General features: G+C 39.2%; 1 protein-coding gene across 2 annotated transcripts in view; it reads left to right on the forward strand.

Moving 5' to 3' along the window:
• Positions 1-13,481, forward strand: part of GHR (growth hormone receptor) — a gene marked incomplete at both ends in the record, with an annotated part of 152,160 nt that overhangs the window by 60,215 nt on the left and 78,464 nt on the right. The window contains one exon of one of the 2 annotated variants that reach the window (XM_080719650.1): positions 10,737-10,802. The exons of the other annotated variant lie outside the window; for it this stretch is intronic. Coding sequence (XP_080575776.1) covers positions 10,737-10,802 — 66 coding nt within the window. The remainder of the gene's footprint in view (positions 1-10,736; positions 10,803-13,481) is intronic. 2 annotated transcript variants of the gene reach the window in all.

Genomic DNA, 13,481 nt, shown 5'->3' on the forward strand with positions numbered 1-13,481 from the left:
CTTTCCTAAATAAACCTCTATCATTGTCTCTGAAAAAAATAAAAAATAAATATAAAAGTAGAAATAAAAAATAAACCAAGTATTCAAGGGAAGCCACAACAAAATTTTTTGTTTTCTTTTACCATATATAAATGTGGCAAATATATCTATAAAATTAATATGCCTTTCAACTAGATTCTAAATTAACTGATAATTGTTAACAAATAATATCTAATAGATATTAATCAAAAAGATAGGTTGTTAGAATATAAGGCCAGATAGTCATATATTACAGATACATGCTGAGGGTCTATTATGTATGGGATTGGAAAGGATAAAATGTGGTTCTTGCTTTCAACTATACTCTAATTGAGAGTGAAAATGTATAAATACATGGAAAGTAAATAATGCAGGATAAAACATAGGGTGCAAGTAACCCTCAGATGAATGGTATATATAATAGATACTATGAATTCACAGGCAATCATCATCAAAAGTACTTAGCATGTGCCAGGCCTTCAGCTAAGCACTCTATGTGTATTTTTAATTCTCTAGACTATTATTCTTACTCTATAGATGAAAATTACCTCTCATCTTTTTCCCATTCTGGAGAAAGCAAGGGGAGTGGTATAAGGTAGGCAAAGACCTAAAATCAGACGTGTGCCAGATGGTGAGCAGACGCAATGGATAAAGGTTAAGGGTTCTTTCAGGATAACAGAAAGAAATGAACCTTGGGACCTTCATTATCTATTCACTACCATACCCCAATCCTCAGTAGTGAAGTGCTTCTATTGCCTAGTAGATGCTCAATAAATATATGTTGAACAAATGGCCCTATGGTGTGTGTCTAACCCAGTCCAAGTGCCATGACCTAAACATAATTAGTGAATTAAAGCCACACACTATATATTCTCAGGATTGATGCCCAACACCTCCCAATTGCCAGATGTTGCAGTAAAGAATTGAAGTGGAAAGGACACATCATAATGAGATAGGTTTAACACTAATAGCAGCTCTAATTCATTAGGATCTCTTTCATGGACTCTGACAGTTTGAGAGGTCCGTAAGTCCTTCTTCTGGTTGAAAGACTCTGCAAGATCTGGCTTCTGGGACCTATATCCTTGTTTCCTTCTGCTTGCAGTGTTCTTCCACAAAATACCTGTGTGACTCAGTAGTACACTACTACCAGGTCTCTGCTAGCCACTCTCCCTGCATCTTACTGCTCTACCCTGTTACCTGGCATTATATTTCCCATCTCCTGGCTTCTCTACTTACTGCTTTCCCTATTGCCCCACACATGTGGACTGAAGCATGAGTCCAGGAGAGCAGACTTCCACCTGCTCTCTACCATCGTATCCCTGTGCCTGGGACAGTGGCTGAAGCACTGTAAGTGCTCACACTCAGCAACTCTTAACTCAAGAGCACTTTCTCTAGCTCACAAATGCCTACTTCCCAGGAGAATAGAAATTTGTTCAAGAACTGTTAGAACTGATAGAAATGGACAAGCAAAGCTTGGGAAACAAAGGCAGAATGGCAGGAGCCCAGATCCACCTGTTTATGAAAGATACCTTTCCCAGAGTGGGAAGAACACAGCTTAAAACTTCTGCCAAAGTACGTGTTCCTAGGACACCCAGTGCCCTAAAGCCGCCTGGTCTGAACAAGATCTGTGAGTTTGCCAGCCAACTCCCAGGACATAAGAGTGGCGGCTATCAATGTCAGTCTAGCAAACAAGTAACAAGAAACACATATCTCATTATTAAGAGACAAGCCTGCTGCTGTGAGCATACCAGGCAAATACATGCCTCCACGTGACAGAAAGAAAGTAAAAAAAATTCAGCAACCTATTTTCACTATTTCTTGTCACCATCAGATATAAGCAAGAGATTAGAGATCATGAAAATTAGCTTGAATATGCTGACTTAGTCTACATTTTGAGCATTTATGATTTCAACTTGTTATAGGATCTGATAATATACCTTCTATACTTTATACTCTTTCTTTTGTGAAAATTGAGATTTTAGAGTCCATAAAATATCTGATAAATTCAGAATACCATAAAGTCATAATGCCTCACAACTTTTCTTGAATCAAGTTACTCGGTAATTTTATAAGCACCCCTTAAACATACACTTTATTTAAGAAGCTATACTCATTCTATGGTGGGTACAAAGAAGGTTGAGGAATGGTCCTTGCATTCAGTCTGAGAGTTTATTATTTATTGGATGAGTCAGATGACTAAGATATAAGACAAGGAATAGTAAGTGTGCTAATCCATATCTAATTTTTTGTACTGGGGAATTATACTCAAGGCAAGTAATTTTTAAATGTTGTAGAAGCACAAGAAATAGATGAATTTCAACAGGGACAAATAAAAGATGCTTCATGGAGAAGACAAACTGTTCTTGAAAGGAGGATGAAATTTCCACAGGATTAGTTGGTTAGAGAGCTTTGATTTGTACCATTTATGAAGTCTTGTGGCCCCAGTGTGACTGATTTCAATCTGAAGATGTGATGTCACCGAACACAGGATAGGCAAGTGATCCCAGCTCCAGCACACCACCCATGAGTTGCCATTTGTGCTCCAGACTTAATCAAATCAGCCTGATTCCATTGTTTTTAGCGAATGAGATCACAGGTATTAAAAAGCATCAAAGGCAACATCATAAGGGAAGAGACACATCTGTCCTTTTCCACATGCATCAGCCATTGTAATGGTGTCATGGTCTTATCCTTCCCATCTCAGTCATATTCCCCTCTCTAGCTTCCCAGATTGATCTTGGCCTCGTGCCAACTCGTGACTCTGTGTGTGATTTGATTTTTAGCATTGTTATGATTAATCTAGGCTCCTGCTATCACATGGCCTTGAGGACATGCATGGTGCCCATAGCTTGGTGTTGACACCCCTGCTGTTCTCCATAATGAAGAACAGCTTTTGAGGTGGGCAGCTCTTGTAGCAATAGGAAGGGAAAGCCAGAGGAAGTGCTGGAAGCTTTGCAGAGGGAGATGCAAACCAGCTAAGACTCAACTTTCACATTAACTGTTTTTCTCTGTATCTTTGAAAATACATCACCATCAATGTGTTCTCTGAAAGCCCTTGCACCTTTAAATGAGCTTATCATTGCAAAAGGCTGCATTTGAAGAGCCAGGCTCTAGTATCTGTCTTTAATTGCAAGCCGATGTACTCAGTGCATCAGCTACATCAGGAGGATGTTTGTATGATACTCACCGAGCAGAGCATTGCCAGACAGGAAAGGGATATATGAAACTTGAAGTCACTAGGAAACTTCTGTGTTCATTCTTCTAAGTCAGAGACAAGACCTGTGAGAATAAAAGGTCTTTATGACTTCTCATTGAACATGGTTCTGGTTACCTTGAGGCCCAGCTACCCTTAAAATAATATGTACAGCAAAATATTAATGCAGCAGATTTATTTGACGATGTGCTCCTTTTCCTAACACTGCTATTTTTTCTGAATGCTATTATTTGACTATTGGGCAGCTTTGTGGCATTAAAAGTGCTTGAATCTGCCAGTACCATTTCAAGGTTCCTTTTTATTATTAATTCTCTATCTCATGTAATGTGTTCTGGGATTTACTGTTCAAGAATATAAAGAACACACTCCCTTGTGGAGCTGTGGGGAGGTAATATTGTCCTTTTGAAATATTCTGATTTCCTCTTCAGATTACACAGGCTTCTTTAGAGCTGCCAAGAGTTATAACATGTACAAGATAATACACTTTAGTTGAGGGGGAACTGTGGGTGGGAATTCGATTACTCTAATGAACCACAAAATGAAGGGAATTCCAGCTTAGAACTACCATCAGATTTGGGGTGCTCAGGGGTTTTCAGGCCCAAAAGAACAATTGCAGCCTGGGGATCTAGCTGAGTCATGTCACCCACTGACAGAGGGAAAGGAGGCCTGACTGCAAGCGTGACATATCATACCTGGTTCCTCTGGGACTTACCCCAGAAAGTAGCTTTGCCCAAAGCAAAGTTATAGCAAACAAGTACAGCGAGGAGTTTCCCAAATGACTCTGCTCATCTCTCCTAAGAGTCACCTGGCAAAGAGGGGGTGGGAATAAAGGCAAACAGACTCATAGGTCCTTGCTATGGACCTATGATGCTTGCTAAGCCTCAGCAACATAGCAGCACCAACATACTTCCCAGAATGTCCAAAACATTCCAGTAAATCACTCTGCTGATTTGTCTAGTGCCTCCTTATGAGCAATCAGCTATGGGGACATAGCGGGGTGGTCCTTGAAGCTGAGGCCTGCAGTGGCTCTGGTTATGGCAAATAAGTACAGTGAGGAGTTTCCCAAATGAATCTGCTCATCTGTCGTAAGAGTCACCTGGCAAAGAGGGGAGTGGGAATAAGGGTAAACAGAGGTTGACCTTTAGTCCTTTCTAACATACAGGGTGACCAAGGTCCTAGCAATTCAGATTCTGTAAATCTTGGTTAGCACCCTGGACTTTAGGTTTAATAAATTCCACAAAGATTTTTATAAGGAAGCAAGTTTGTGAAACAGTGAGATGAGATGGAGTCAGAGTCTAGATCCAATTCAAATTTTGGTTCTATCATGTGATTGCTAGGTAGCCTTAGATAAGATACTTACCTTTTCTGAGTTAAGTAATTCAGAGATCAAATCCCTCATCCAAATGTAACTCATAAGCCAGGGATGGTGGCACACTCCTGTAATCCCGGTACTTGGGAGTCTGAGCCAAGAGGATAGAAGGTTCGAGGACAGCCTCTGCAGGTAATGACGTTCTCATCAACCTAGTGAGACTGTGTTTCAAAATAAAATAAAAATAAGGCTGAGGGTGTAGCTCGGAGGTAGAATACCTCTGGATTCAATCCTCAGTACCACAAATTTTTTTTGTAACAAATAATAATCTGTTATTATTTGCTGGGGATTGAACCCAGGGACATTCTATCTATGAGCTATACCCCCAGCCCAATTTTTTATTCTTTTTTTTTTAAAGAGATCTAACTAAGTCGCAGAGGACTTCACTAAGTAGCTGGGCTCAAGGCTGACCTCAAACCCAGATTTTCCTATATCAGCCTCCCAGGTACTGGGATTATGCTCGGCTTAAAATTTTTTAATGTGACAAATAATAATACTCCAGAGGCTTGTTGTGAATATAAAATGGTAAGATCTATAAAATGTGCTTAGTATGGTGCTTGGTACGTATTAAGCATACTATACGTGCAGGATATGAATATCACATGCACACGTTTTGACTTTTGCACTAAGCCAGCTACTTCAGAGGCTGCAGGATGGTTGGAAGCATCGCTGATAGGAGGGAGATAAGGACTTTAAAAGGAATGCTCTTTGGTGATGGAAATCGTGGTTTTAAAGCACAGGAAGGCTCCGAAGGGAAAGGTAGGTCTTGAAAGAGCTTTAGAGATTGAGATCAGAGCAGAGAAGATTTCTAGAATATGGTAAAGGACAAATAAACTTAAAAAAAAAACCCCAGAGAATGTTAACAAACTTGAGATTTCCAAGGGGAGACACCATTTGCTAAAAACAAACAATTCTTACTTGATTCTCTCATAGCACAAAAGCCAAAATTTAAAGCGTTTGTAATTCTTCTCCATCTGGCTCATTAGTGTAGCAAACTTTCCTTTTTAACTAGGTATAACAACCTGTATTCATAACAGATTATAAGATGAAGGCAGTAATGCCCACCTGAGGAATTCACAGTGTGCCATTGGGCACAAGCAAATAAAGGACTATAGCAAGGGATACGAGAGCGGTACCTTGGTTGCTGGATGGTGAGCAATTGAGCTGCCTGTGGGAGAAAGCGAAACCTCACAGAGGAAGTCTTGAAATAAACATTCCATAACAATTACAACATCATCATTATCACTGTCATAACCATAATCTAACAGAATGACAACAGTTAACATCATCCAGTGCTTATTTTATGCCCAATGCTATGTGATGTGCTTACATGCCTTGTCTTCTGTTGTATAGAATGGTGGCCATGTACAATACCATGTTTTACTGACTTGTTTGCACTGTCTATTCAAGACTAGTTCTAAATGCCATTGCTGCACAATTGGTGATTTACAATACTTGCCAGAACATTAAACCTCCCACTCTCGCCATCTTAATCATAGAGTAGAGAATGGGAATTGACTACATTTGTTCTCAGACTAAATTGTTGACATAACTGGATTTCCCTCCTCTTCTCCACTGACACCATGTCCCTAGAGTCCCTTAGAGAAATAGAACCTACTGCCCACATACATCCTGTGGAGGGAAGACCCAAGTATCCAGGGTCTTGTTTATGACAGCATCCTGTACTCTTAAGTGCAGTGCTCTAAGCCCACAAAGCACTGTCAAGTTCTCCATGGGAAAAGACATGCCTGCCCCTGCTGTCAAAGCCATGGCTAGTTCATAACAATGATGATAATAGCGATGAAGAGAATATCTAATTTTTTCTAATCACTTGTATCATGGACAATGTAATTTGCATGTACTGGCTGACTTAAACCTTAGATATATAAAAACATGCTCCCATTTTACAGAGAAATCGAGCTCCCAACATGTTCCTCAGTTGGTAAGCTGAGTACAAGGTTGGACATAAGTAGAAAAGGTTAGATTGTGGTTACTTCTAGTCTTATCATCCTTTCTTGGGTAAGTCCACCATGAGGAGTTTGGGCCCATAGTCTGGCAAGTCAGTATTTGCAAGGGTCAAATTCAAGGTCTTTGAGCAGGGCGTGGTGGCGCACACTTGTAATCCCCATGCTTGGGAGGTGGAGGATCACGCAGGTTTGAAGCCAGTCTCGCTGGGTTAAGAGACCCTGTTTCCAAGTAAAAAAAATACAAAAATAGGTCTGGGAGTGTAGCCCGGAAGTAGAAGGGCTTTCAGGAACCCCAGTACCACCAAAAAAAAGAGAGAGAGAGAGAGAGAGAGAGAGAGAGAGAGAGAGAGAGAGAGAGAGAAAGAAAAAGAAAAATCAAGGTCTTTGGCAAGATCCTCTCCTTTTTGCCCCCGATTTCTCCCCCAACTCAACATCTCCTAACTCAGAAGCTCATCTACAGTCTACAGATCACAGCTCTTGACATAACCAGCCTGTGGCTTACTTGGGTGACTTTTTACAGTGGTCCCCTTGGCCTCCGCTGCCTCTTCTCATTGGTTTTGCTCATTGTTACCTGTTTATCTCAAATTTAGCACCTGTCCCAAGGAGATGCTTTCTCAGGAAGCTTTCCCAGATGTGTTAAAGACTGCTTACTCCATTGCCCACTCATTGTCTCCTTTTGTAGACTCCTGCCTAGAAGACTGTGGGTTCACTATGGCTGAGGACTACAGCTAGTTCATTTTAAAAGCACAGCATTTACAATCCTCCTTAAAAATATGTATTGCTCTGTTAGGAATTAATTATAAAAATTGTTATTTCTGCAGATCATAACTGAGACCAGTCTGTGATGGCTTCGTTAATTTTTGTTACTATTGGAGTTGTGCTTCTCTGCTTGTGAACTTCCTCTATTTGCTTTTCCCTCAATGGTCAGCACTTCCAGACATTAGGTACCCGCTTTTGACACTAATTAGAATTGATGACTGAGCATGACGCCTCCATTTGTTGGACCACACAGTTTTGCTCTGCATGCTTTACTTTTGTGACCAGCACCCTCTCAGCACTGCTATAAATCTGCAGTGTTTCCATGAGGATGTCATTTGCTCCTTTTGTGTCTTGATTCATTACATATTGTAGAGCGTGCTCGCTGAGAAGGCTTTCTGCTTCCTGCCAGTGTCACCAAATGTGCCATAAAGGGGAAAGCACTAGATGTCTGCTTTCAAGAAAAGCAAAATCCCAGATTGTGAAGAGTCAGGAAGCTGAGGGCCCCCTTAGAGTGTCAGGGCTAGAGATTTGGCTCTGCATTCCACTTGGGGTCTCACCTCACACCCACCTTCCACTTCAGTCATTGTTCTGGAAGAGTCTCAGCTTCACTGCTGATCTGAAACCTGGACACTTGTCTGTTAGTTTTCTCAGACTTAGACTGAAAATTCAGACAACTTGCTATATAATTTTGACCAAACTAACGTATGTGTACCATCCTATGATTAATTTTGAAACCACTTTATTGAGGTATGACTGGAATGCAAAGAGCCGTGCATAGTTGGCTCAGGCAACTTTATGAGTTTCGAGATAAATAGACATCTATGAAATCATCACTGCATTCTATACCATAAGCCTACCTGTCATCTCTACAAGTTTCCTCCCACTCTATTATTATTTGATTAACTTAATTTTCTTTTCCTTTGAGCTTTCAGTACTTTTTCAGATAGTGCACAGCTGTCATTGAAATAGGTCAAACACAATTAGAAGTTATATAAACTTACTGACAGTTGATGAAAGTTGACAAAGAATAATGACATAAAATGTTCCTTGATTTGGAGCAAGGAATTGGTGATGTGCTGAGAATTGTTCCATAATAATAAAGTTAATAAGAAAAGTTTAGTATATCAAGGTATCCAGAGATTTCAGGGCATTGTCATAAAATGTAATTTTGCTTCCTGATCACCTTAAAATTTGACTGATTATTTGCTCTAGGAAAATGTGCATTCTATTAACTTTCATTGTGATTCTTTATTGTATATGAGAGTGAATAAAATTTTACAAATTATAATAGTAAAATTTCAAAAGAGAACAAAAAGGAGAATGTTTTAAAAAACAATAGTCATAAAACTTAAAATATTATTATTATTATTATTATTATTATTATTATTATTATTACAGGTCTGGGGATAGAATCCAGGGGCATTTGACCTCCGAACTACACCCCCTGCCCTGATTTTTATTCTTTTTATTTTGAAACAGGGTCTCACTAAGTTGCAGAGAGCCTCACTAAGTTGCAGAGAGCCTCACTAAGTAGCCGAGGCTATCTGCAAACGTGATCCTCCAGTCTCAGCCTCACAAATGCTGGGATTACAAGCGTGCGCCACCACGCCCGGCTAGAATGATTATTTAAAACATCAAATTTTGCTGGGCGTGGTGGCGCACGCTTGTAATCCCCGCGCTTGGGAGGTGGAGACAGGAGGATTGCGCAGGTACGAAGCCAGCCGCGCTGGCTTAAGAGACCCTGTTTCTGAATTTTTAAAAAATAAAGTATAAAAATAGGTCTGGGAGTGTAGCCCAGAGGTAGAAGGGCTTCCAGGAACCCCAATACCACCAAATTATATATATATTTTTTCCCCAAAACTCCAAATTCTTATTTCCCTTGGAAAAATACTTTCAATGATATTCCCAGAGTGATAAAACATACAATGAATAGAATTATTAGTGTTTAACAGAGAGGACCTTAACTTCATCTATTGGCTTTTATATTATGCCCAACAGACCCAATGTTTTCTTCCAGCCAATTAGCAAAATAGGAGTAATTCATGAAAATGTACATAAAATGTAGTCCAGATGCATGTGGGCTTGACTTGCCAGCCCTGAAATTCAGAGAGATGGGAGTGGGTCAGCTCACTGCCCAGTCTATCTTTACTTTATCTTCATTGTTTGATCGATCTTGTCATATGGGTTTCTATTAAGGACTAAAACAAAGGATCAGTAGAGAGGCTATAGAAAAAAATTCCATTTCTCCTACTATACTCTCTGAACACAGAACACTTTATGACTTCTGGCAACCATACAAAAGTAATAAGTTGTCACCTATACTTCTACCAGATTTATCAGCATAAATTAGGATTCCCACAATTTCCTCCTCTGGTTTGACTAGTCAAGGAAATACTTATCTACATTTGTTGATTCATTATCAAAGATATTACTGAAGATGCAGATGAAGAGAAAGATAGGCTCAGGTATTTGGGAGCAGGGCCAGAACTTTCAAGTCCTCCCAGCATCTGCAGCTGCTCTCTAACTAGAAGCTTTCTGAATCCAGATCCCTGAGTTTCATGGAAGTGTCATTGTACAGACAAGATTGATTATATCATTGGCCACTGGTGGTTAAGTTACCCTTCAGGCCCTTTCTCCTCCCCAGAGTTTGTGAGATGAAGTTTAGAAGTCTCAATTCTCTAATCATTGGGTTTTCTTATGCCAGCAGCCCAATGTTTGTGTGGGTCACTCTGCCCCTTTAAGAATAATCCAGAAGTAACATGACATGATTTAGGGAATCCTGGGAATATCTCCACCAAGCCCAGACAACATTCTAATGCTTTTGTAGCTGAGATGCTTACAAAGCAACGCAGCTGGAATGGCAACTGCATCGGTCATTTTCCATTTTTGCCTGGTTTTAATGCAGCCTACTACTAGTGACAATCAAATTACAACTGCTTATAGATGACTTTTGTCCGTCTTCCCTCATAAAATTCCATCTCTCTTATCCAACTCTTACTTCCCCTCATTCCTACCAGGATTGCTACATGTTTATTTTTACTATTCTTAAAATAAACTTCTTTGACTGAAATGCTTTTCTTACTGTTTTAAGAAAAAAATATGTTTCTCCTTGTTTTTATAAGCAAGAACACAGGTTTGAACCCAAATAATATATACAGGAAAATTTTTTTTCTTGTGTTCCCCACTGTGCTAGGCATGAGATCAGAGGTAATGAGGACCAGAAGTTTTCCATTTGCTCTGAGTTTTATGAGTTTTTTTTAGTGGATAAATACAATTTTAACTTTAAAAATGATGCTATTGTGATGGAACAGGTCATATTTTATCATTTGAAAATGATGCTGTAACAGGGTCACATGAGATTATTTTTTTAATGGGGATGATTAATGGCTTTCTTCTTTTTCTCTTCCAGACACACCAGCTACTCTGGACAGAGCATCCCAGAGTCTGCAAAGAGTTAATCCAGGACCGGGGACAAGTAAGAAATCTCAGTCATTTTTCTGCCTTCTGAGATATTTTCTGTGCATTAGTGTAATTCAAGCTACTGTCTTTTCTGTTTTATTTGGCATATTGATAACTGGAAGAATGATGAAATTATACTTTACAGTAAAAAAAATTTCAAAATTTATTTTTCAACTTTTTTACAGGGCTCTTTATCTTTCTCTTTTGCTTATCCTTAGAGGTTAAGTAAGGCCAAACTAATGAAGGAAAAAAAGAAGAAATGACTTATTATAGATCAACAGTTATTTATTGAATTTGGAAAACTGCCTCTTTTTACAAATCCTTCTTAAAATTATTACTGGTATTTAGAAGTATTTATCCAATGATTACATTGGCAGAAGGTCAAACTTGTCTCTCCAGCCAAATTGCCTTATGTTTCAAATTCTGCCTTCAATATCTCTTTTAAATGACATTCCACATCCTCCTTTTATCCTTTGGCAATCTCCTCCTTATCCATGAGATTGAATTCAAACATCAGTTCTTAGGGAAGTTGCCCAAATCCTCTAGGCCAAAGCAGTTTTTCTGCCTTCTGTGCATTTATTGTTAGTCACCTTCTGTGTTAGTCACTGTGATGAAATACCTGAGAAAAATCAACATAAAGAAAAGATTTATTTTGGCTCACGGTTTCAAAGGTTTCAGCCCATGGCCACTTGGCTCAGGTGATTCTGAGCCTGCAGTGAGAAAGAACATCATGACAGGGAGGGAGGTGGAACAAAGCTTCTCAGCTCATGGAAGCCAGGAAATAAAGAGGGAGAAGGAGCTAGAGACAAAATATAGTCCCCCAAAACCCTTTCACAACTAGATCCTGCCTCCTACAGCCTCTACCACTTCTCAATAGTTCTTTCAGCTATGAAACCATCAGCAGATTAATCCACTAATAAACCCTCATGAACCCACATGACCCAGTCACTTCCCCAAAGTCTCACCTCTAGAAATTGATGCACTGGGGGCCAATCCCTTAACACAGGAGCCATTGGCGTGCATCGCAGTTCCAAACCAGCACATCCTCCATGGAGCCTACCTCTATTTTCATGCTAGCCTTTATCTCCTGTTGTTTTTATGTGTATGTTAGTACTATATGTAAAGCTCACTGGATGGTTTAGGCTGCATGAATGAATTTATTATATTGAACTTTAAGTCAAAGGCCACATTTTATGGTATTTATAAATTCCTTACATCACCTAAAAATCCTGATTCTATAGTGAGTACCCTTTTATTTAAATTCTGAAGTTGAGGTATATGCTAGACTCTGTGTTATACAGTAAACGAAGGGAAGGCAATGAATCTAAGTAGAAGCTATTGCCGTTTTGTTGGTAATTCCAGTGTCATAAAACCATAATTTGGGTTTTATGACTAAATTGCAGAGTGCGTTTCTAATGTGAGACTTTAACTTTGGAGGTAACCCAAAGTGAGAGTTGATGCTATTTTTAACAAATGTCATCCACTTGTCATTTGTGCCAGACCACAAACCCTTTACAACCCTCCTCTTTTAGAAGCAACTAACATGTTAGTCTGCTCCCTAAGTAACATGAGAGTCCATTAAAAAAAAAAGGGGGCGTGGGGAGGATGGCTATTTGGTTATGTTTGGGTTATTCCAGCTAGTATATTCCCAAACCCTCATTCAAAAGATAATATGACCTGTTGTTCTTTACCATAAGGGAATGAGGAGGGATCAGTTAAGAATGTTTTACTAAAGGCGCATGCCTCACGTTGGAACCATCCTCCACACACATATATACCATTTTGCCCTCTACTTTCCCTCAAGTGGTGGTATGATTTCTCTAAGCCATTTCATTTTCAGTCACAATATCTAAGAAGCTTAACCACTGTGCCTTGTTGAAATACAATATGCAGATATGGCAGATGTGTTGAATAACTTTCTACCAGTCATTTGATATTTTTGGTGATTTCCTGTCTTTGTGTTCAGTAAAGAGACTAGCTAATAATCATTCATATGTAATAAATCATATAGGCACTGACTTTCTTACACAATATCCTGTCCTTCCAGCTTTTATTACCTTCCTACTTGTGAATCTGAAATAGGAGGATCACAGGACAGCACTGCAGTAACTTAGCTAGACCCAGTTTCAAAATAAAAAAATAAAATGGGTTGAGGTGTATCTCACAGGTGGAATGCCCCTGGGTTTCTCCCTAGTATAAAAACAAAACAAAAGCATTACCTGTCTTGGATCCCAAGAATGATTGGACAAAGTGACTCATTGGGGGATATGTCTGTATCAATGGGCACCTGCCATCAGGCACATGAGCATCTCATCCAGATATGACAGACCCAGGTGCTCACCTCACCTCAGTGTCACTTTGTACATAGCCACTACGTCACAACCACAGCTCTGCTGTGCATCCAGTATTTATGTCTGCATCCTGAGAAAGTAAAACACTGTCCTGACATCAGGGACCTTACAGTCTTCCTTAAGGAGATAATTTACACAAAATCTAGTGTTCAACATGAAATGGGCCAGGAATACACAATTATAATTGACATCTATTCTATGTTCACTTTTCTAAATTCTCAGATTCAAAATAAAACCCCATAAAAAAACTAACAAAATAAAAAACTAACAAAATAAATAAATAAATAAATAAAAATTAAAAAATAAATAAACAAAAATAAAAACAAATAAATAAATAAATAATA

Source organism: Muscardinus avellanarius (genome assembly GCF_963383645.1).
Source record: "Muscardinus avellanarius genome assembly, chromosome: 1".
NCBI lineage: Eukaryota > Metazoa > Chordata > Mammalia > Rodentia > Gliridae > Muscardinus > Muscardinus avellanarius.